This window comes from Pistacia vera, unplaced genomic scaffold, assembly GCF_008641045.1.
Source record: "Pistacia vera cultivar Batoury unplaced genomic scaffold, PisVer_v2 Contig1144, whole genome shotgun sequence".
NCBI classification, from domain to species: Eukaryota; Viridiplantae; Streptophyta; class Magnoliopsida; order Sapindales; family Anacardiaceae; genus Pistacia; species Pistacia vera.
Window position 1 is genome coordinate 465,115 of NW_022195187.1, and position 20,675 is coordinate 485,789.

The 20,675-nt window shown below is 34.2% G+C and overlaps 1 protein-coding gene and 2 non-coding genes across 6 annotated transcripts; all 3 read right to left on the reverse strand.

Annotated features, from left to right (window-relative positions):
• Positions 1 to 8,040: 8,040 nt before the first annotated feature.
• On the reverse strand, positions 8,041 to 8,143 carry LOC116145714. Its single transcript, XR_004130417.1, has one exon. It is a non-coding gene; the product is annotated as a U6 spliceosomal RNA (small nuclear RNA).
• A 704-nt stretch (positions 8,144 to 8,847) lies between these two features.
• Positions 8,848 to 11,307, reverse strand: LOC116145170 (pentatricopeptide repeat-containing protein At1g74750-like). 4 transcript variants are annotated; one of them, XR_004130361.1, is made up of 3 exons: positions 11,059 to 11,307; positions 10,540 to 10,865; positions 8,848 to 9,338 (listed from the first exon to the last, which is right to left on the reverse strand). XR_004130361.1 is itself a non-coding variant. In XM_031430606.1 (2 exons), exons 1-2 carry the CDS (start codon positions 10,779 to 10,781, stop codon positions 9,136 to 9,138), a joined length of 408 nt encoding a protein of 135 aa, XP_031286466.1. In that variant the 5' UTR covers positions 10,782 to 11,307; the 3' UTR covers positions 8,848 to 9,135. The 4 variants fall into 4 exon arrangements, 1 of the variants encoding a protein (XP_031286466.1); XR_004130362.1 differs by having other exon boundaries at positions 10,614 to 10,949; XR_004130360.1 differs by having other exon boundaries at positions 10,540 to 10,949.
• Positions 11,308 to 14,001: 2,694 nt separating this feature from the next.
• On the reverse strand, positions 14,002 to 14,104 carry LOC116145721. The gene has a single exon (XR_004130418.1). It is a non-coding gene; the product is annotated as a U6 spliceosomal RNA (small nuclear RNA).
• Positions 14,105 to 20,675: the final 6,571 nt, after the last annotated feature.

Below are 20,675 nucleotides of genomic sequence, written 5' to 3' on the forward strand. Positions count from 1 at the left end.
TACACTTTAGTCTTGTAGAAATTTTTAATGACGATTTGGTATTTTTCTGTAACATTTTGGCTCTTGAGATTATACAGGGACCAAAACACTGCTAAAAAATTCTATAAGACTAAATTTACATAAGCGAAAGATACTGTATATGCCCTTTTAGCCTTCACCAATCAACACCCTAATTTCAGTTCAAAATTCAGATGCTTTACACATTGTTTTTGTATCAGCATGCCTTCAATATAAAAATATAAAGCATGTTGCTCGACTTAAATTTGGTGATCTCTAATCCAATAGATTATTAATTAATTTTGTATAATATTGATTCTGTAAAATGAAGGGAATTAAATTATTAAAAATTCTATATTTAAGAGTTAACTCGACTCAATACGTGTTTAAATATAAAACGCTATCTCAATTAATGTTTATTCTCAGTTAGTTGATACCTTTTATAATCAAATTAATTATCTCAGTGTATTAGTTATTTGCTTAAGTCAGGAAGAAATTAATTAATAGTGGTCCTTGTTGGTTAATATCTAGCCTGAATTTTCTAGATAAAAATTGAATTTTTGTTTAGAGAAATTAGCAATAGATTTGGTCACAAGTAGTTATCATGAAGTTGCTTGCGTACGTGAGTAGCCAAAAAAGACCATAAATATATAATGCGTTGCGGTGCACTGCTTGGGTTGGGCCCGAAGTTGTAATCATGATTAATTAATTTGTGATTAGTGGCACACGTGTAAGAATAAGTGGGTGGAAAATAGTGCAGTATAATAAAGATGGGACCCGAAGACCGAAGTACTGCCTTGTGAAGAAATCCTCATGCGTTGGCCACAGCAACTCACAACTGAAACTAAAATTACCAATCTCAAATTCTATTAATTGTTTTATTTTAATATAATAATTTAAATAAGAAAAGTATTTACAAATCCTCTAACAACAGTTCATAATTATTCAAGTAAGTTGTTATCAATTTATATGAAAAAAAAAGTTGTTTATATTATTAATAAGTTTATAATAAGTTATATTGACATGTTTCTTTTCTTTATGGGAATAAAATATATATTATGATGGGTAATTTCCCTTCAATGTTTTTTTTATTTTTTGTCCGAGCTAATTTGTGCATATTTTAACTAATCTTTTGAGGTTTTGAAACTGCCAGTCAGATAAAAGTTCATACTTTCATGGTCACCTCTATTAGTATCTGTGTGTTCTTTTACTATCAAGTCAATCAATGGTGGTTTGATAAAATCTGCATTCCCTTTAATTTTTTTTAGTAACTGAGATGTTTGAGTCAATTTACACGTATCTCAACTAATTATTGGGATCAATTAAACACTCTACAAACCAAACGGATCAAGTAAACCACAATGTTGTTGTAATAGGTGACCTCAATGTTTGAACAAAAAAATTCACGAAATTAAGCAAATCTCTTCGACCGTCAGGCTAACCTCTTGGGTTTATTCCTTTCAATGTTAGTTATACTTTAGTTTGATAAAAATCTGTATTCTTGATATGTTAGTGAGGGAAGGAATATGAAAGTGATAACTGAGTATTGAAATTAAAGAGTTTGGTAAGAGTCAAAATTGATATACTAATTATCGCAGGGAAAGTGGTATTGTTGCGTGCCCGTAATGCCAAGCAACTCAATAGTCTGAGACAGATCGAATCACAAACATTCCTATCAGCATTCATCGCCTGTTATATGCTTTTTCCTCACAGTAATTAATGTTGATCATTCCTATACCCGACCCGACCATAAAACTAAAATTAAGCTTAATCTAAATATGGGCAATGGGTTAAAGGCCATTACTTTACACAATAAAACAATCCCCAAATGACCATGCACAATTTTCCTGGATAATGAACAAAGGAATGGGATGTTTGCATGATGGGTACTATTTGGTTTGATGAGGACCACATGGAATTCACAGGCTGTGCTTTTGCTTTCAATTTCATTCTGTGGGCAACAACTTGTGCCCAAAAAGGAGAAGCATTCACATCAAACTGAAACTCACATTTTGAAATCAATTTTCCAGGTCCCACTATCTNATCAGCATTCATCGCCTGTTATATGCTTTTTCCTCACAGTAATTAATGTTGATCATTCCTATACCCGACCCGACCATAAAACTAAAATTAAGCTTAATCTAAATATGGGCAATGGGTTAAAGGCCATTACTTTACACAATAAAACAATCCCCAAATGACCATGCACAATTTTCCTGGGATGTTTGCATGATGGGTACTATTTGGTTTGATGAGGACCACATGGAATTCACAGGCTGTGCTTTTGCTTTCAATTTCATTCTGTGGGCAACAACTTGTGCCCAAAAAGGAGAAGCATTCACATCAAACTGAAACTCACATTTTGAAATCAATTTTCCAGGTCCCACTAACTATCTTATTACCTTGACCAAACTCATCTCATCTCTTTCAATTGATTTATTGCATTTGTTTAGCCAATCAAAGGGCATGGAGCGGTGCTGGTTCATACTCTCATCATGGCTGTAATTATGTTATGTATCTTTATTTTTAGATTAGATACGACTCATCATTCTGATATATCAAAATCATTGCCCTTGATTAATCTACACACCTTTTTTTGAAGCCTTTTTTAAGTGAGTAAAACAATTAAAGGTGTCAAAAACTCACGGGACTTTAGGTTCAAGATTTAACATAAAAATTGGCATTATAATTTATACTCCTTAATCGAATAATTGTTAATTATTTTCAGTCTAGGGGGGTCATATATTATGCTTGTGATGAAATTGAAGGTCCTACGTCTTTGACTTTGATACAGGTTTTCCTATAATTTTGGTTAGACTTTAAGGTTTTTTGTTTGAGAGATTGATAGGGAAAATGAGAGAAAGTTGAAGAAAGGCAATGAGTCTTAAGTCTTCAATAAAATTACAATTTACATATACCCGTCTCTATTTACAGGCCACTTGGGTGTTGGAGGAAAAAAAAAAAATCTAAAATTAATTATAATTACTATAATGTTTTTCTCACCTACTTGGTGTCTTTTTTATCGGTATCTATCATCTTATCTTTCTTTTGTGGTTTCTTTCTGACTTTTTTTTATCTTCTCATCGGTTTTAATCTATAAAATTATAAATATAAGTACAAACCAAATTCTGTTTTTACAGAGATAATTAGGATCAACTTCGCCGCAAGACATAATTAATATTTTCAGTCCAGCTGCAAAAGGTTCAATTTAGAGATGACCCAAATGCTCTACCAATCTAAAGCACTCCTGCCCTGGCCATATTGCACTATAGGAACAAGAGAAGAACAATGAATGAGCACCGTTTATAAAAGCTGAGCCACAGCAATTGCCTATACATTCCATCAAAATACACAACGAAATGGTTGTTATCCTGTCACAATTAGGCTTGTCTTTATAACTTTTTTGTCACAAGATTTCTTTGCTCCACACTCAACATTTTCTGAAAAAACAAAAGTGTAGGATCCACACTGTCTGAGATTTTTCTGTGTTTGTTTTTATCTTAGAAAATCTAAACATATTCAAAATTCAATTATGCACCTTAAAGAAAGAAAATGCCCGATTCTCTTTACAAGGTATCTCGTGAATACTTCAAACTGATTGTAAATAGATCAAAATTTAACAGGATGAGGAGAATCTGGTCATTGGAGATCAGATAAAGACAAGTTTAAATGAAGGCAATTATGATAACAAATCGTTAAAGAGATGTAGGAATTCATTAATGTAGACAGAAAAAGTAGTTGAAGACAAAAGTTGCTACAATTTGCGGTGAAAGGACTCTGATTATGATGGTTTTAAAGCATAGCTACCATTGCTATAGTCAAATGCTATGTCTAAAAAGTGTTTTAAGGTAAGATTTGTTGTATTCTTTGATTTCAAAAGCTAAACAGGGCCTTAATCTTTGAAAAAGAAAATGTGGGTCTTCTGGTTGGAAGCAGGATGAATTTTTGCCTATATTTTCCATTGCAATTAAGGACTACATACCAACTTCACTTTGTTTAGCTATAAATTGAGTATTTTGAGGGGGCTTAGATCCTCTGATTCTATTGCTGCTTTTTTTTTTTTTTTTTTTTTATAATTATGGTACCATTATTGCAATTAACCCAACAAAAAGATGGAACAAGAAGGTCCATGGCACATTAACATTCAACAAAAAATACTAACTTCAGCCAATTATATACTTGTCAAATGTGGGGCTATGCCCCTACCCTATAAGTTTGAAGAAAAGGGCCATAAGATCCTCCATTAAATCTGAAAGGGCGAAACATTTTAGGGCACTGACCCTACAGCTTTGAAGTATTAGCTGTCAAGTCACATGCTATGCCTTATAACTCTGTATTAGAAAAGCCAGAAAAGCATGTGGTGAATTATTGGTAAAATGAATTGTACAAGAAGCTGCCTTTTGTCTTGAGGGGACAATTATAAAGCATACTGCAATGTTTCCATGTGCATGCAAGAGTGAACAAACTCAGAATAAAAAAATGCAAATATATTGAAATAGCACTATAAATCCCTTTTCAATGAGTAAAAGGAGCTTATTTAGCCTCTAAAGTTTATGATTATAGATCACAAAAGTTTTTGTAAGAGATTATTGAATGGATATAGTGTATACAGTAGATCAAATTACAACAAAACAGATGAAAAAAATCCTACCTCATTGTGAAACTCAATCCTTTAATTTTAGGTGTTTAATGATAAGCAATGTTGTCAACTTTATAATACTTCAAATTAAAAGGGAGAATTGTCTTCAAAAGAAGAGGAAATTTTTAGTGAGAAACTTGTAGTTTGGAAAAATAAAAACTTAAGATTATTAACAACTTATAGTAACATAAAATTTATACCCAAGTAAAAGGCTGATATTAACAAGATACATATAAATAATATATAATTGAGAAGATATAAGATGTGGAGTGAAAATATAAATATATAAGGGCGGTTTTGGAAATATATGGGGTTTATTTAGATATTCATGTTTACTTAAAAAATTTGATGGGGTAAATTTAGAAATGGGGTCTGTAAAGAAAAAAAGTGGGGGCCAATAGCACTACTCAATATAATATAATAAAATACAGAATGCAGGATTTTCTTCTAAAATTAAACTACATAAATAAAAGTGCAGATAAAATATCTGGATGAAAAATCAAATTTTTGACAAAAAAATCTCAATTAGAAAATAATAACAAAAATTATATAACTCAATAACTTGTATGAGTATCGAGTGAGAGTCGAAAGCGAACCATGAAGTTCAAGAAAATATTTGTTCTTTTAAATATATATTTTTATTTATTTTCCCTGATAACACAACTTTCAAAATCTAAATAAATAAAATAACTTTTGGTCCTATTTAGTAATATGGTTTTTTCTCCCAACACAATAATATAATTGTTATAATGAAGATTGAAATGGTCAAGATATACATAATACAATACAAAGATTAACTGCTCAGAAAGAAAGGATAAACAAAAGAAAATGAAAAACACTATGCTTACTCACCACTTGTACTAACTGCCATACAACCTTTGTTAAAATTTTACATGGTACCCGTACTATGCGTATAGTACCAGTACTATGCGTTATATTTGTAAAGGATAGTAAGATGGTTAGTAAGATGGTGAGTAAGTATAGTATGGTTCAAAGAAAATTATGCTCATCAATGTCTTCAACCCGGATGGTAGGTGTGGCACATGTCATGAAATGAAGGGTAAAACGAAGTTAATGACATTTTTATCCCTGAGGTTTGGCAAAAATATTAATCAGGTATAGTAAAATAAAATAAATACTTTAGTCCTTGGTATTATTAGTGGTGGACAAATGCGGTACAATCATGTTTTTTGGTTGAACCGAACTGTACCAAACCGAAAAAATTGGTACAATACGGTTCAGTTTATCGGTTTTTCATTGGAGGCTTTTTAATATTTTTAATGGTCTTTTTGATATTTATAAGGGATTTATGAGTGTTTTTGGGTGTTTTATGTTTTATTTTTTGCAAGGGTATGTTGAAAAAAACTAAAAGATAAACAATTCGGTATGGTACGGTTCAGTTAGACTAAAGCAAGAACCGAAACCATACCATACGGTTCTTAGAAAAAAAATAACGGATTTTTTGTACTAAAGACCCCTACCATACGTCCGTACCATACCGAATTGTATGGTTTTACAGATTTTTTGTCCACCCTTGCTGTTGCATTTTCCGTTTGTCCTGTACAAAAGATATATGAAAATTTTAACTATAATTCTTAAAATCAATAAAAAAAATTAAAATAATAAGATAAAAGTTAAAAATACTATAAAAAAAAAAATCCAACAAATGATTTCCCTACTCCTGCTACATCATTAAGTTATTTGTATATAATGACAAAAATACCCTTGCATCATTTTATGGAATTTAATTTGACAGGAACTGAAATGGCTTTTCCTGATTTTACTGGACCTAATTGATACTTTCATCAAACCTCAAGAAAAAAAAATTTTCATTAACTCAGGGTAAAGAGTAATGCTATGTACACTAACCAATTTGTATTAATCTAAATACTAACATTAAAAATTTAAATTTTTTTGAGAAAAATTTTAAATTTTTAATGTTAGTACTTGAATTAGTACACATTGGTTAGTGCACCAAGTTTTACTCCAAGCTAAAACAGATTCAAAACGATTCATTACTGCCAAGGGCCATAGGCGACGTTGGGCCAAATTGAGCTACACATATGGGCTGTAGTTTGTTTGGATTAAATTCTACTAAATTTGGTCCAACGTTATATTTCTTTGGACATAGACCTTGGTTGTCACTGCCATTAGATTATAAACCAATGGGCTTCTAGCCCAAGTTAATGTGTTCACAAAATTCAATTGTTCTTCATCTCCTCGACAATTAAGAAAAAGCTTATGGTATAATATTATTACCTACCAAAATATCAAGAAAAATATAACAATAATGTTAGATATATAAACTAATCCCACGGCTTGTAAAACTTATCATATTCACTTTTTTATTCATTTTTTGTTATATTAGTTTGTATATTAATAAAAATAAAAAACAGTTTTAATTTAGAGTAACACTACACTTATAATTTTTTATACAATTTTGATGTAACAGCTCGTGATTAGTCAGTTTGTAATAAGTCATATCTTACTCAAATGCAAATTAACTCTGTTAGTCACAATTGTATGCAAAAATTATAAGTGTAATATTATTCTTTAATTAATTGGTTAAGTAGCTCTACTTTCCAACATATAAAACAAACTCGTCACTATTGTACTATCACCTTCGTCTTCCACATTTTTTAGTGGTGAAATCCATATACTGTTCATGAAGAGAGCCACACAGGTGAGTGGAGATCGCTTTTAATTGATGTCTAAGAAATGGGAGGACCCAATCACTTTCGATGAATAGCTTGACAAAGATTAGCTAAAAGAGCAGAAAAACAAAAGAATCACAAGAAGTTTTGTATGAATAACGTTTGTGATTAGTTGCTCTTTATTCTTTGATGTATGCGTTAGCGAGGAAGGTTATATTAACAAGCATGCATAAAATGGTTTCAATTTCCTTCTGGAGAGACTTGAGAGAGGGCAAGAAGGTGAAGAAAATATGACCATTTCTCAATTTTTTATTCACATTATTATTGAGCAGATGTGGTCATCTTCTCTCTAAACCATTCCACTCCAATAAGCTGAAGTGCTTTATCTTAGTATGAGACTCAAAATCCAATCCAATAACACAACCATATAATCTATAGTAGAATGAACACATCAACTGAAACTGGCCCTCAAAGGATCAATACTATATCTTATCTAAAATGATTTTTAATAAAAATCCAGCTAAAAGACAACAGTATGTTGTTTGACAGCAAATTCTTTTTACAGTCTACAAACCAAGTAGAACTTCAAGGAAAATTTTTCATTTTATTCGATGTCGATGATCCACTTTTAGTTAAACTCTTTCAGTTTCAGGTGCTGCTCTGGACACCAACATGAATTCTGAAATTCGAGCAGAAGTTAAAAATGAAGCGTTATAGGAAAGAACAGAAAAAACCCAGAAAGAGAAAAAAAAAAATTTGGACCATTTCTCGATTTGTGCGTGTCATCCTTGCGCAGGGGCCATGCTAATCTTCTCTGTATCGTTCCAATTTTATCGGATGTCTCCGAAGAGACGATAAATGGGATGCTTCTATCTGTATATAAACAATTGTATTATTCCTTAACTAAAGAATGTGGGATAGTTTGATTCTAACTAGATGACTCAGTGAGTCACTGTGCTGACTCTTTAGTCTTTAAATGAATGCCTGATTATGAAACGATTCGTACCCGGCTGTTGTTAATTTTGGGCCCCGAGCCCAACAAAGCTACACCATGGGCCTTATGTATAAGCTCGTAATTGTTAATTTTATAAATTAAATATATTAAATTGTTGATTTCAGAGAATTTGTATCTGTAGTCACTATTATAACTACATAAAAACTATGCCCTTTTTTTTTTTTAAGTTTTCTCCAATAACTCAATTTTATATAATAATAATAATAATATTTCTAGCTCACAAATAAAACCATATTTATTATTTTCAACCTCCATTATAAATTAACTCCATGTCATTCATCTGAGATAAACCTCTAATTTCTACAAGAGAAGAGAGGTCATTGATATTTGATCATTACAAGAGAAATTAGATATTTTTTTTATTTAAAAAAAAATAAAAATTTCAAAGGTTGTATTTAAAATTGCAACAAACTGTGGTTAACATGTATAATATTGGTTGTATCAAATATGTTTTATATAGTTGTGCAATCACAACAACATTTATAAATTAAACTACACAAAAAAGTCATTGATCAAAATACTATCTCTGTAAACATCCGTATATTGTATATAAATCACAAGCACATAGTGTTCCAAAACCAACAATCTCCTATGAAATTTAATTAATTATATATTCAAAAAGAAAAAAGAAAATACAAAATCAACTAATATATAAATCCTATGTTTACCACTAAACAGAAGAGGAAAAAAAAATAATTCTAAAAAGTTTTTCCACGTCTTAATCATCCTAATTCCTAATAATCTAGTGGGCATACAACATATCTTCGATAGGTAAATCGTTAATCGGAGAAAAGAGCTTTCAACCATCCGACTCTTGTGCAAAATTGGGCTTAATTCCTACCATTCGCCTTGGATGATGCCGCAGGCCCCTCTTGCTTTTGATTAACTTTAGGAGTACTCAAATTTTTCTGTGATTGCGCCGGCATTTTGGTATCCTTTGTTGTGGAAGGGACAGAGGTTTTGATCACTGGTTTCTGGCTCAAGCATCCCGCACAGAACACATCAAATAAAATGAACATCGAATTCATGGTTTCTGAGACAACAAAGTTTAGAAATTAATAGATATGTATTAGAGAGACTAGAGAAAGTTTCAACAGAGACTTGAATGAGGAAAATACAATATGTGCTTTTGAGACCTTTATTTATATTAATCTCAAACCTTAAATTATGAGGAAAACTATTACTATTAGAAAACTAGGTAGATTTCTTATTCTAGTAGTATTAGGAGTCTTATTTTGTTATTTTTTTTTTTGGGAAATGTATTAATCTTAGTCAGTCTATAAATTATCTAAAGTTTGATAAGTCTTATGACTTATCTAATTAGGTTTAGGATTATTACTTTAAGTGGAATTCTGATTTATAATTAATATTATACTTGGAGAATAATTTCTATTTAGAATAAAAGGAAAACTAATTAAAAAAAAAAAAAATAGGATTCCGAATCAATTGAGGAAAATGTCCTATTTTATTTTCTTGCAGAAGATGAGAAGAAAACTTTAACTTGGTCTAGATTAGGATTTAGGAGTTGCCTATTACTTTATGGAAGAGAAAATAAGGTATGTAGTTTATACTTTATACTAATCTTGGAGACATGAAAAAGTATAAGGAAAATATTATTATTTTAATTATATATAATAAAGTAATAATTAATTGTAACATAAGGTAAAGTAAACAACCAAAGTTAAAAAATAGTATGCCAAATCTACTAAGAAAGCTACTCTATGCTTATTTTTGTGTAGAAGATTAATGGAAGAACTCAGCTTTCTAGTAATTTAAAATTTAAGAATGAAAATATAAATAAATTGCATAAATGCCAAAGAAGTTATAAAATTTAATTTGAATAAAGTCGAAAAGCCACGATCAAGACAAGAACACCTAAGGCTGTTCACGAGCCGAGTTTTCGGCTAAACGAGCTCGACTCGTGAAAGGGGAGGAAAAAACGAGCTGAGCTGAGCCTCAGATTTTTGACTCGGCTCGGCTCGTTAGAGATGGAGAGGATTTTGAGCTTGGCTCTCGAGCCGGCTAAACGAGCTGAGTTCGAGCCGGCTCCAAAAAAAGCAATTTTATTTTATTTTTATTTTTTTAAATAAAGGGCGGATTCCAATTTTTTTTATATTCCTGACCTGAAACATTACCCAACAACTACACTTACTTAAAAAATTAAACATCAAAAGAAAATGCAATGCAAAGAAAATCAATACAAACAACGCAAATTGCTTAGAAGCAAGATATACGTTTGCAGAGAAGACCTCAGACCCAATGTCAACATGCCTTGCAATAAGTTATAAGCTTCTGACAGCTGGTGCACCTTAAGGAAAGCACTAAGCAAGGAACTGCAAGTGGGCACATTAGGGATACCCGCATGGAGCATGGCCTGATACCACTCCCAATCCTTTCTAACATTACCAGTCTTTCCCCACAAATCTACTAAAAGCCCATAAACTGGTTCATCCGACACCCAGTTTTTCCTTCTCATCTCAACAAAAACTGTTTCAGGTTCTTCAAGATAGCCACAATGTCCAAGAACCTACATCACTATGCTATAAGCAAATTTGTTTGGCTCAAATGGGGTTCACGGTGACACCACGCCGGTCAACGACAACAACACAATCAATACACAGTTAGTTTCACTGGAAAAAACCAGCTGTTACAAAAGAGAGTTCACAAAAATCATGAGAAGCTAATGGGTTTCACAAAAATCAATCATACACAAGTAACAACAACTCAACAAGATTCAAAGCAATCAAACTTACTGCGAACAAGACGATGGTCGACGGCGGAGCAACTGGGTTTTACGGCAAGGACAGAAAAGGAAAACAAGCAGATTTCAGTGTTTCACAACGAGAGTTAAAGGGGTAGATGGGTTCGACGGCTGCGAGTCTGCGACAACACTGTGGCGAAGCAGATGGTATTGAGTCTATTGACAACGACGAGGTACATCGGAGATGGCTGGAAAATGTGTTGACAATTTTTGGATTTGGTTTGATTTTTAAGGCAAATAGTTAATGTCGACGATTTTAGGGATTTTAAAATCAGGGGGGTCTTTTCATTTTTGAAAACTTTTTGTTTTGAAAATGTCAGTGTAATCCCCCATATTTCAGTAAACCCCCAAAAAACCCCCCACTTATTTGAGCCAGGGTCGGCTCGCGAGCCTATCGAGCCGAGCTGAGGCAGGCTTGAACTCGGCTCATTCTTTCTCACTCACCGAGCTGAGTCAGCTTGAAACCATACGAACCGAGCCGTTAACGAGCCAGACTCGAGCTGAGCTGGCTCGCGAGCGGCTCGGTTCGTTAACCAGCCCTAAGAACACCAATTGTTTGGTAAAATATGACAATGGTCAATTAATGGTCTACCATCAAGTAATTTTTTAGTGAATTAAAATAATTGGGTTGGACAAAAGGTAGATTTGCTCCCCACCAAGTAGTTTTTTAGTGAATTATGAACTGTTCAAATTAAATTTTATGTTTACAGAGGCTAAACAGAAGTTTGTCAAAGTTGGTTGATAAGATTTCTTGTAATTAAGAACTGAAATCATATATCTCCTTGACTCCTTCAGACAAGCTAGGTTTGGGGGGTGGTTTTTTTGGTTCGTTTTGTCATGGAATCAAAATTAACAAATAGAATAACATATAAAAGGTGCTTTCAAATAAAGGATATTAGTTGAAAACCAAGAAATTAAATACTTATCATGATATCTACTAATTGATCAATTAATTAAAGCAAGTCTTTACAACAAATTAAAATCATTAATCAATAAATGAATAAAATAGCAGAAAAAAATTCAAAAAAGATTTTCTATATATCTAATCATTTACTTTTTCCGTACATAAATTATGTATAGAAGACAAGGGTTTCAAAACAGTGTAGTCCATCCAACTCTGGTGAAAACATGGGCTTCCCACGACTCGTCTTCGATGATGTGTGACCCTCTTTTTTCTTATTCAAGTTAAGATCACTACTTGAATAATCCTGTGATTGAACTTGCATATTGTTACTCTCCTTGGTTGCACAAATCAAAAAGGCTCGTTCTCGTTTCGAGCTCAAGCAACTAGCACAGAACGTATCAAATAAACTGAACATCAAATTCATCCTTTGTATTTCTAGTTGGTGTTTGTGTGTTTTGATTTGTAAGCTGTGAGTGAGAGTTAGAGAACAAAAAGATGAGAAGAAAATCAAATAATGTCCCTTATTTATACTATTCTCTACAACCTTAAAACATAAGGAAAATATTGTTGTTTTCATTTATAACATAATTTTGCTAACATAAGGTAATTTGGATAAGAAAATTAACCAAAAATTAAAAAGGATTTCCAAGTAGTTTGTTTGAAGGATTAGGATGTCTCCTCAAACTTGTAATAGGAAAAGTGGTTTAAATTAAAAAGGATTTCCAACTAGTTTCTTTGTTTGAAGTAGGATTAGGAGTTGCGTGGCATAAAAGAAAGTGAGGATGTCTTCTCATTTCTCAAACTTGTAATAGAATTACAATTTATTTGGTATTTATTTTAGGGATTGATTTTTTAAGAATTAATGAATTCAAAAAGTTCATTACTAGTCAAACTTTTTTTAATTACCTTATCGGGATGGGTTTCTATTATAAAAAAAAAAAAAAGTTGTTTGAGTTCATTATATTAAACTCAAAAGTATAGGTGTTTATTGATTCTGATTTCCTAATATATGTGATTGTTGCTAACAAGGGCATATTAATCTTGATAACATTGTCGAAATTTATATTATATAATGATATTAGATATTCTAGATATTTATACTGAAAAATCGTAAGTATTATCTTATTAGAAACAGCTTAGTCAGTGCCTCAATTTTGTGACTGACAATACTAAATAAATCTTGATTAAAAATGTTTTAAAGAATGAAACATAAATTTATATTGGGAAAGATGAAAGATTGGGGTAACAATGGTAATAGCAGATGTAAAACAGACTTTGTATTTACTGTTTTTTATTATTATATTATTACAATTTTATTGAAGTATTGGGAACTGCTGATACGCGGGGCTCAAAAATCACTCCCTTTCATATAATTATGCGCTAGCGCCCAACATGGCTCATGCGGTGTCCAAGAGTCTTGGTCAGGCTGACAATTGGGCCTTTATTTTTAATTAGAGTGGATTAAAAAATCCTCACTTTTTAATAAATTTTATAATGATAAATTTGTCCTTATATTAAATTTCAATTTCCTTCTGGAGAGACTTGAGAGAGGGCAAGAAGGTGAAGAAAATATGACCATTTCTCAATTTTTTATTCACATTATTATTGAGCAGATGTGGTCATCTTCTCTCTAAACCATTCCACTCCAATAAGCTGAAGTGCTTTATCTTAGTATGAGACTCAAAATCCAATCCAATAACACAACCATATAATCTATAGTAGAATGAACACATCAACTGAAACTGGCCCTGAAAGGATCAATACTATATCTTATCTAAAATGATTTTTAATAAAAATCCAGCTAAAAGACAACAGTATGTTGTTTGACAGCAAATTCTTTTTACAGTCTACAAACCAAGTAGAACTTCAAGGAAAATTTTTCATTTTATTCGATGTCGATGATCCACTTTTAGTTAAACTCTTTCAGTTTCAGGTGCTGCTCTGGACACCAACATGAATTCTGAAATTCGAGCAGAAGTTAAAAATGAAGCGTTATAGGAAAGAACAGAAAAAACCCAGAAAGAGAAAAAAAAAAATTTGGACCATTTCTCGATTTGTGCGTGTCATCCTTGCGCAGGGGCCATGCTAATCTTCTCTGTATCGTTCCAATTTTATCGGATGTCTCCGAAGAGACGATAAATGGGATGCTTCTATCTGTATATAAACAATTGTATTATTCCTTAACTAAAGAATGTGGGATAGTTTGATTCTAACTAGATGACTCAGTGAGTCACTGTGCTGACTCTTTAGTCTTTAAATGAATGCCTGATTATGAAACGATTCGTACCCGGCTGTTGTTAATTTTGGGCCCCGAGCCCAACAAAGCTACACCATGGGCCTTATGTATAAGCTCGTAATTGTTAATAGCAGATGTAAAACAGACTTTGAATTTACTCTAATTATTATTATTATTTCTTATATTAAATTATTAAAATTAATTTTAATTTCTTATTTTTAAAAAATATTTTCGACACCTCACTATTATCTCGTAAACTCTAATTATTATTATTATTATTATTTTGTTACTCATGTTATTCCAGAATTGTAAGTTTTTAATCGCTTAACATTTAAATTTATTGTTATTTGTTCTTCATAGTATTGGTAGTCACATTTTTTATTTATTTTTGGGTAATTTTAGCTTTAATTTTTTTCTGAAATTTTATCTAATTATTTAAAATATTATTTTAGAAATAATGATAATAGGGTATAAAGCATAAGTGAAGGGAATGAAATGTTAGTTCTTTTAAAAAATATATTAAAAAAAAAAAAAAAATGAAGAGCATTCATGGAATTTAAAGATGACTTGAGCAAAAGATTTAATTTTAAAAATTTAAAATAAGGTTTCTTCAGAAATGGGACTTCTTAATCGATTAATAGGGTGCTAATAACTTCACACTTTTAAATAAATTTTAATTGTGTTATTGGGAAATGATATTTATTCATCATCTTTCAATAGATTGGTAGGTGGAGATTACTTTTCAAGTGCTTAAAAAATGGACCACCCATTTATTAAAGAGCAATGCTACAGTCACCGAAGTAGTGCACCGAATGACGTGGCAAAATCCTGACCGTTAATTAATATTAAATTAAAATTAATCAATAGTCAGGATTTTGTCACGTCATTCGGTGAACAAAATCGGTGCACTACCGTCGGTAGCTGTATAATTTTTCTTTATTAAAGTATGGCCACTCTCCATCATTAGCATCCCAAATATGTTATGATAGCAGAAAACTATAATTTAGGTTTTATAATATTTTATATTTAGTTAATAATTATTAATTATAAATGAACTGTTTCAAAGATAAAATGGAAAAATAAAAATAAAAATACAGGCATAAAGAGAATTTTATCAATATTCATACCATTGAAATATTATAGTGCGTGTAAACTGGTTTGGACATTTTTGGAAACAAAATAATAATAATAATGATAAAAATACTACTTTCAAATTTGAATAGAAATCTTAAAATGATAAGATTAACATAAGCTGAAATACACGAAAGTAAAAGAAAATATTTGTTAGTTATTCATTTTTTGTTTCCCCCAATAACTCATATTTCAAAATAAAAAAATAAAAAGAATCAAATTTTGACGTACTTTATCTTCTCCCAACATAATGTAGTAGTAAATAGTTTTCATCTCAATGTGCTAACGTTGATCATAAGTTGCAAAACTATTCAAGTAAAATATCATGCTATCTTTACCAACCTTCGTCACACCAAAATTATGATATGTACCACTTTACACGCACCAGACCAATCTATGAAGTGTAGTGGTAAGATGGAAGACTTGGTCTAATTTGTTTGTTAGTCATTGTTTGTTGAGTCCGTTACGTGGGTGCTATTCTTTAGCATTGTTGTTATTTTCCCGACTAGTTGTATGGCTATATATATAGCCTGAATGAGTCAATAAAGATATGCAGTTTATTCTCAAACAATCACTTTCTTCTTCTATTCCTTTCTTATTCTAAATTCCTTCGTATCAGTGGTATCAGAGCACGGTTTCGACCATGGACACTCGCGGCAAAATGAATGCAGAATTCTGCAACGAAGTCAACGAAACATTAGCACGGCATGAATCAAGCTTCGATCAAGTGAACGCTGCCTTACAAGCAGTGTTAATTGAGCTTCAAGCTCTTCGAGCCTCACGTACCCCAAACACTAGCTCTTCCGAAACCAACTCATTACTTCTCGTCCTAATCCCATCAATGACCACCATCACTAACCCCTCAAATTGTCCTTTCCTAAGTTTAATGGAGATGACCCCACAGGTTGGATTTACAAGGCATAACAATACTTTGATTTAAAAAATGTAGGACCAGACCAACAAGTTCAGCAATCCTCCTTCCATTTAGAAGGCATCGCTCTACAATGGCATAGATGGTTGACGAAATTTCGTGGACCACTCACATGGGATGAATTTACCACTGCTGTACAACTTCGATTTGGTCCAAAGGACTATGAGGACTCGTCGAAAGCTCTGACTCGCCTCAAACAAACCACAACCGTGGCTGCTTATCAAGAGGCTTTCGAAAAACTCTTCCACCAAGCTGACGGCCTACCCAAAAATTTTCTAATTGGTTGTTTTATTGCAAGACTTCGAGATGACATTTGCATCAACATAAAAATCAAACAACCCAGAACCTTGGCAGATACGATAGGAGTGGCTCGACTAATTGAGGAACAAAACTAGCTGCAAAGGAAACCAGTCCAGCAAATTCGTTCCTAACCAGCTTTAGCGACACCGAGAGCGACACCCAACCCAACAGCTGATGTACTAGGACCTCCACCAACCCAGCGCATAAACCAAAGTTCCAATACTCAACCAGTAACCTTCCGTCGAATCACCAATCAAGAGGCACGAGAACGTCGAGAGAAAGGTTATGCTATTATTGTGACGAGAAGTTCGTTCTAGGCCATTGTTGCGAACAACTGCAATTGTTTATGATCGAGGATTCACCCCATACGGGCACCGAGGATGTTGAGGGCGATCAACCAAAACCTGAACCTCATGAAGCTCTACTTGAAATTTCTTTTCATGCAATTGCAGGTACCGAACACCCACAAACCATACAAGTCTTTGGCAAGTTGAAAAACAAGCATGTAACGGTGCTAATTGATGGTGGCAGCACTCATTCATTGATCATGCTACAGTCTTTAAGTTCGGGTTACCAGTAATCCAGGATAAGAAATTCCAAGTCATGGTTGCTAACCGAGAGAAGATAGAATGTGCTGGACAATGTCGGGCGCTCACCCTCACCATTTAAGGACTTCCCGTCATGGTTGACTACTACATTCTTCATGTCGCAGCATGCCAGTTGGTATTGGGAATGCAATGGCTTGCAACTCTCGGACCCATCAAGAATGACTACAAGCAGCTCATCATGAACTTCAATATGGCAGGAACTTCCCATACATTCTAGGGATTGGGATGAACTAGCATTGAAGCCTTAACTGACAAAAAATTCAATGGATTACAAGGCACTGGGCTATTTTTTCAAATAATTCCTTCCAACAGTGGCAGCCAACCAACTTCCTACCCATCTGCGATGGGCCACCTCCTAGCAAAATTCTCTCAAGTATTTGAAACACCTACCAGCTTACCTCCACGGTGGTCACATGATCATCACATTCCATTGCATCCGACTGCGGGACCAGTTAGTGTGAGGCCTTATCGATACCCTTATTTCCAAAAAATTGAGATAGAGAAAATGGTAAAAGAGCTTTTGCAATCTGGTTTGATACGGCCAAGCCATAGCCCATTCTCATCCCCAGTTCTGTTGGTAAAGAAAGCAGATGGCGCTTGGCGATTTTGTGTGGATTACCAAGCTCTAAACAACATCATAGTTAAAGATAAGTATCCAATTCCTATCATCGATGAACTATTAGATGAGCTCCACGGTGCCAAATTTTACTCCGAATTGGATTTACGGTTTGGATATCATCAAATCCGTGTGCAAGAAGACGACATTCCTAAAATCGCATTCTAGACGCACGAAGGGCATTACAAGTTTATTGTGAGGCCATTTGGTCTCAGTAACGCTCCAGTAACCTTCCAAAGTCTCATGAATGATATCTTCCATCCCTATCTCCTGCAATTTATTTTGGTTTTCTTTGATGACATTCTAGTGTATCCGAAATCATGGGAAGACCATCTCACACATTTGCAAATTGTTCTACAGATCTTATCAACTAACAGTTTATTTGCAAAAGAGTCAAAATGTCGATTCGGAGTTTTACAGGTCGACTACTTGGGTCACGTCATTTCAGAGTAGGAGGTATCGGTTGATCCAACCAAAATACAAGCTGTCATTGAGTGGCCAACACCAACAATAGCCAAAAGGGTCCGTGGGTTCCTTGGTTTAGCAAGATACTACAAGAAATTTATCCTTCATTTCAGATGTATAACGACTCCTCTGACTCGTCTCTTGAGCAAGGATGGATTTCAATGGACTGAGGCAGCATAGATGGCCTTCAAACAATTAAAAGAGGCATTGATGTCACCACTAGTCTTACGCCTTCATGATTTTACTCAATGACTCGTAATTGAATGTGATGCTAGCGGAATCGGACTCGGTGCAATTCTTACCCAACAAAATCAACCAGTGGTGTATTTTAGCGAAGCATTGAAAGGCTCGGCCTTGGCATTGTCCACCTACGAGAAAGAAATGTTGGCTATCGTCAAAGCAATCAAGAAATGGCGTCCATATTTGCTGGGGAAACCATTTACCATCCGCATTGACCAAAAAAGTCTCAAGTACCTGTTTGAGCAATGAATTACTACACCAGCAAAAACACGATGGCTGCCAAAAATCCTTGGTTATGATTACGAAATTGAGTATAAACGTGTGCCTAAAAATCAAGGTGCAGATTCTTTGTCACGTGTAGTTGAATTCCAATTTTTATCCATTTCTCAACCACGTTCAGATTAGTGGCCAATGCTTCAAAAGGAAGTCCAACAGGACTCATTTTATGTAGACTTATTACAGAAACACCCCTCTCAAGCCGCCCACAAGCTGCTCCAACGTGATGGCATGTGGTTCAAAAGAGACAAAGTCTATTTGAGCCCTACCTCACCCTTGCTTCCGAAGATAATGGCTGACTACCATTCGTCACCCATAGGTGGGCACTTTGGGTTTCATAAAACTCTCTCCCGTATCAAACAGAGTTTCTTTTGGTCTAATATGCACCATACGGTGAAGGATTTTTTGCAACAATGTGATGTCTATCAACAGTTCAAAATCGATTGTATGAAGCCGGTGGGGTTGCTTCAGTCGTTACCCATCCCTACTCAAATGTGGACTGATGTCTCGATGGACTTTATTGAGGGGTTACCATCTTTTACTGGATATACTGCTATCATGGTCGTCGTCGACTGATTGACAAAATATGCTGAATTCGTAGCCTTGAAACACCCATTTACTGCTGTAATTGTTGCCAAGGCATTTGTTGCCAACGTGGTTCGCCTGCATGGTATTCTGACATCAATCGTTAGTGACTAGGACAAGGTGTTCATCAGCTCCTTTTGGCGCACATTGTTCCAACTGCAGGGAACCAAGTTGTGTATGAGCTCAAGTTACCATCCCCAATCTGACGGCCAAACGGAAGTTGTCAATCAAACTTTGGAGCAATATTTATGCTGTTTTGCAGGGGACCAGCTGCGGAAATGGCTCGAAGGGATTCCCTGGGCTGAGTTCAACTACAACACTTCTACTCACTCCTTTACCAAGATGACACCCTTCGAAGCCGTTTACGACATTCCGCCTCCAAGTCTACTGGCTTATGTACCAAGCACTTCTTGCGTCCAAGAAGTCGATGAGTACTTGCGTGACTGAGATGCTATCCTACGTGAGCTGCGACATAACCTTCTGTTGGCTCAGGTTCGGATGAAATGTCAAGCGGACCAACACCGACGCGAGGTATCGTTCCTAGTGGGAGATTATGTGTATTTGAAACTCCAGCCCTATAGACATACTTCTGTGGCTTTTCGGGTCTCCATGAAGCTCACCCCACGTTTCTTTGGTCCATAAAAAGTCATTGAGAAGGTTGGTCTGGTGGCTTATAAACTGGCTTTGCCTCCTGGTTCTCAAATTCATGATGTGTTTCATGTCAGTTTATTAAGGAAGCATTTGGGTCCAGTTACTCCAACCTCTACCCAACTTCCCCCTGTCTCGGATACTTCGACTGTCCTTCCACAACCCAAAGTTGTCTTAGATCGACGTGTGATCCGCAAGGTTAAATACCACCAAAATCTGAAATCCTGGTGAAATGGGTCGGTGCACTAGCAGAAGACGCAACCTGGGAGAATGAGTGGTGTTTCACCAAGTCATATCCTGATTTCATCCTTGTGGACAAGGATCCTTAAGCGGTGGGGAATGATATATGCCACTTTACACCCACCAGACCAGTCCACGAAGTGCAGTGGCAAGATGGAAACCAGACCAATCCACGAAGTGTAGTGGCAAGATGGAAGACTTGGTCTAATTTGTTTGTTAGTCATTGTTTGGTGAGTCTGTTACGTGGGTGCTATTCTTTAGTATTGTTGAGTCTGTTATGTGGGTGCTATTCTTTAGCGTTGTTGTTATTTTCCCTACTAGTTGTATGGCTATCTATATATATAGATCGAATGAGTCAATAAAGATATGCAGTTTATTCTCAAACAATCCCTTCCTTCTTCTATTCCCTTCTTATTCTAAATTCCTTCG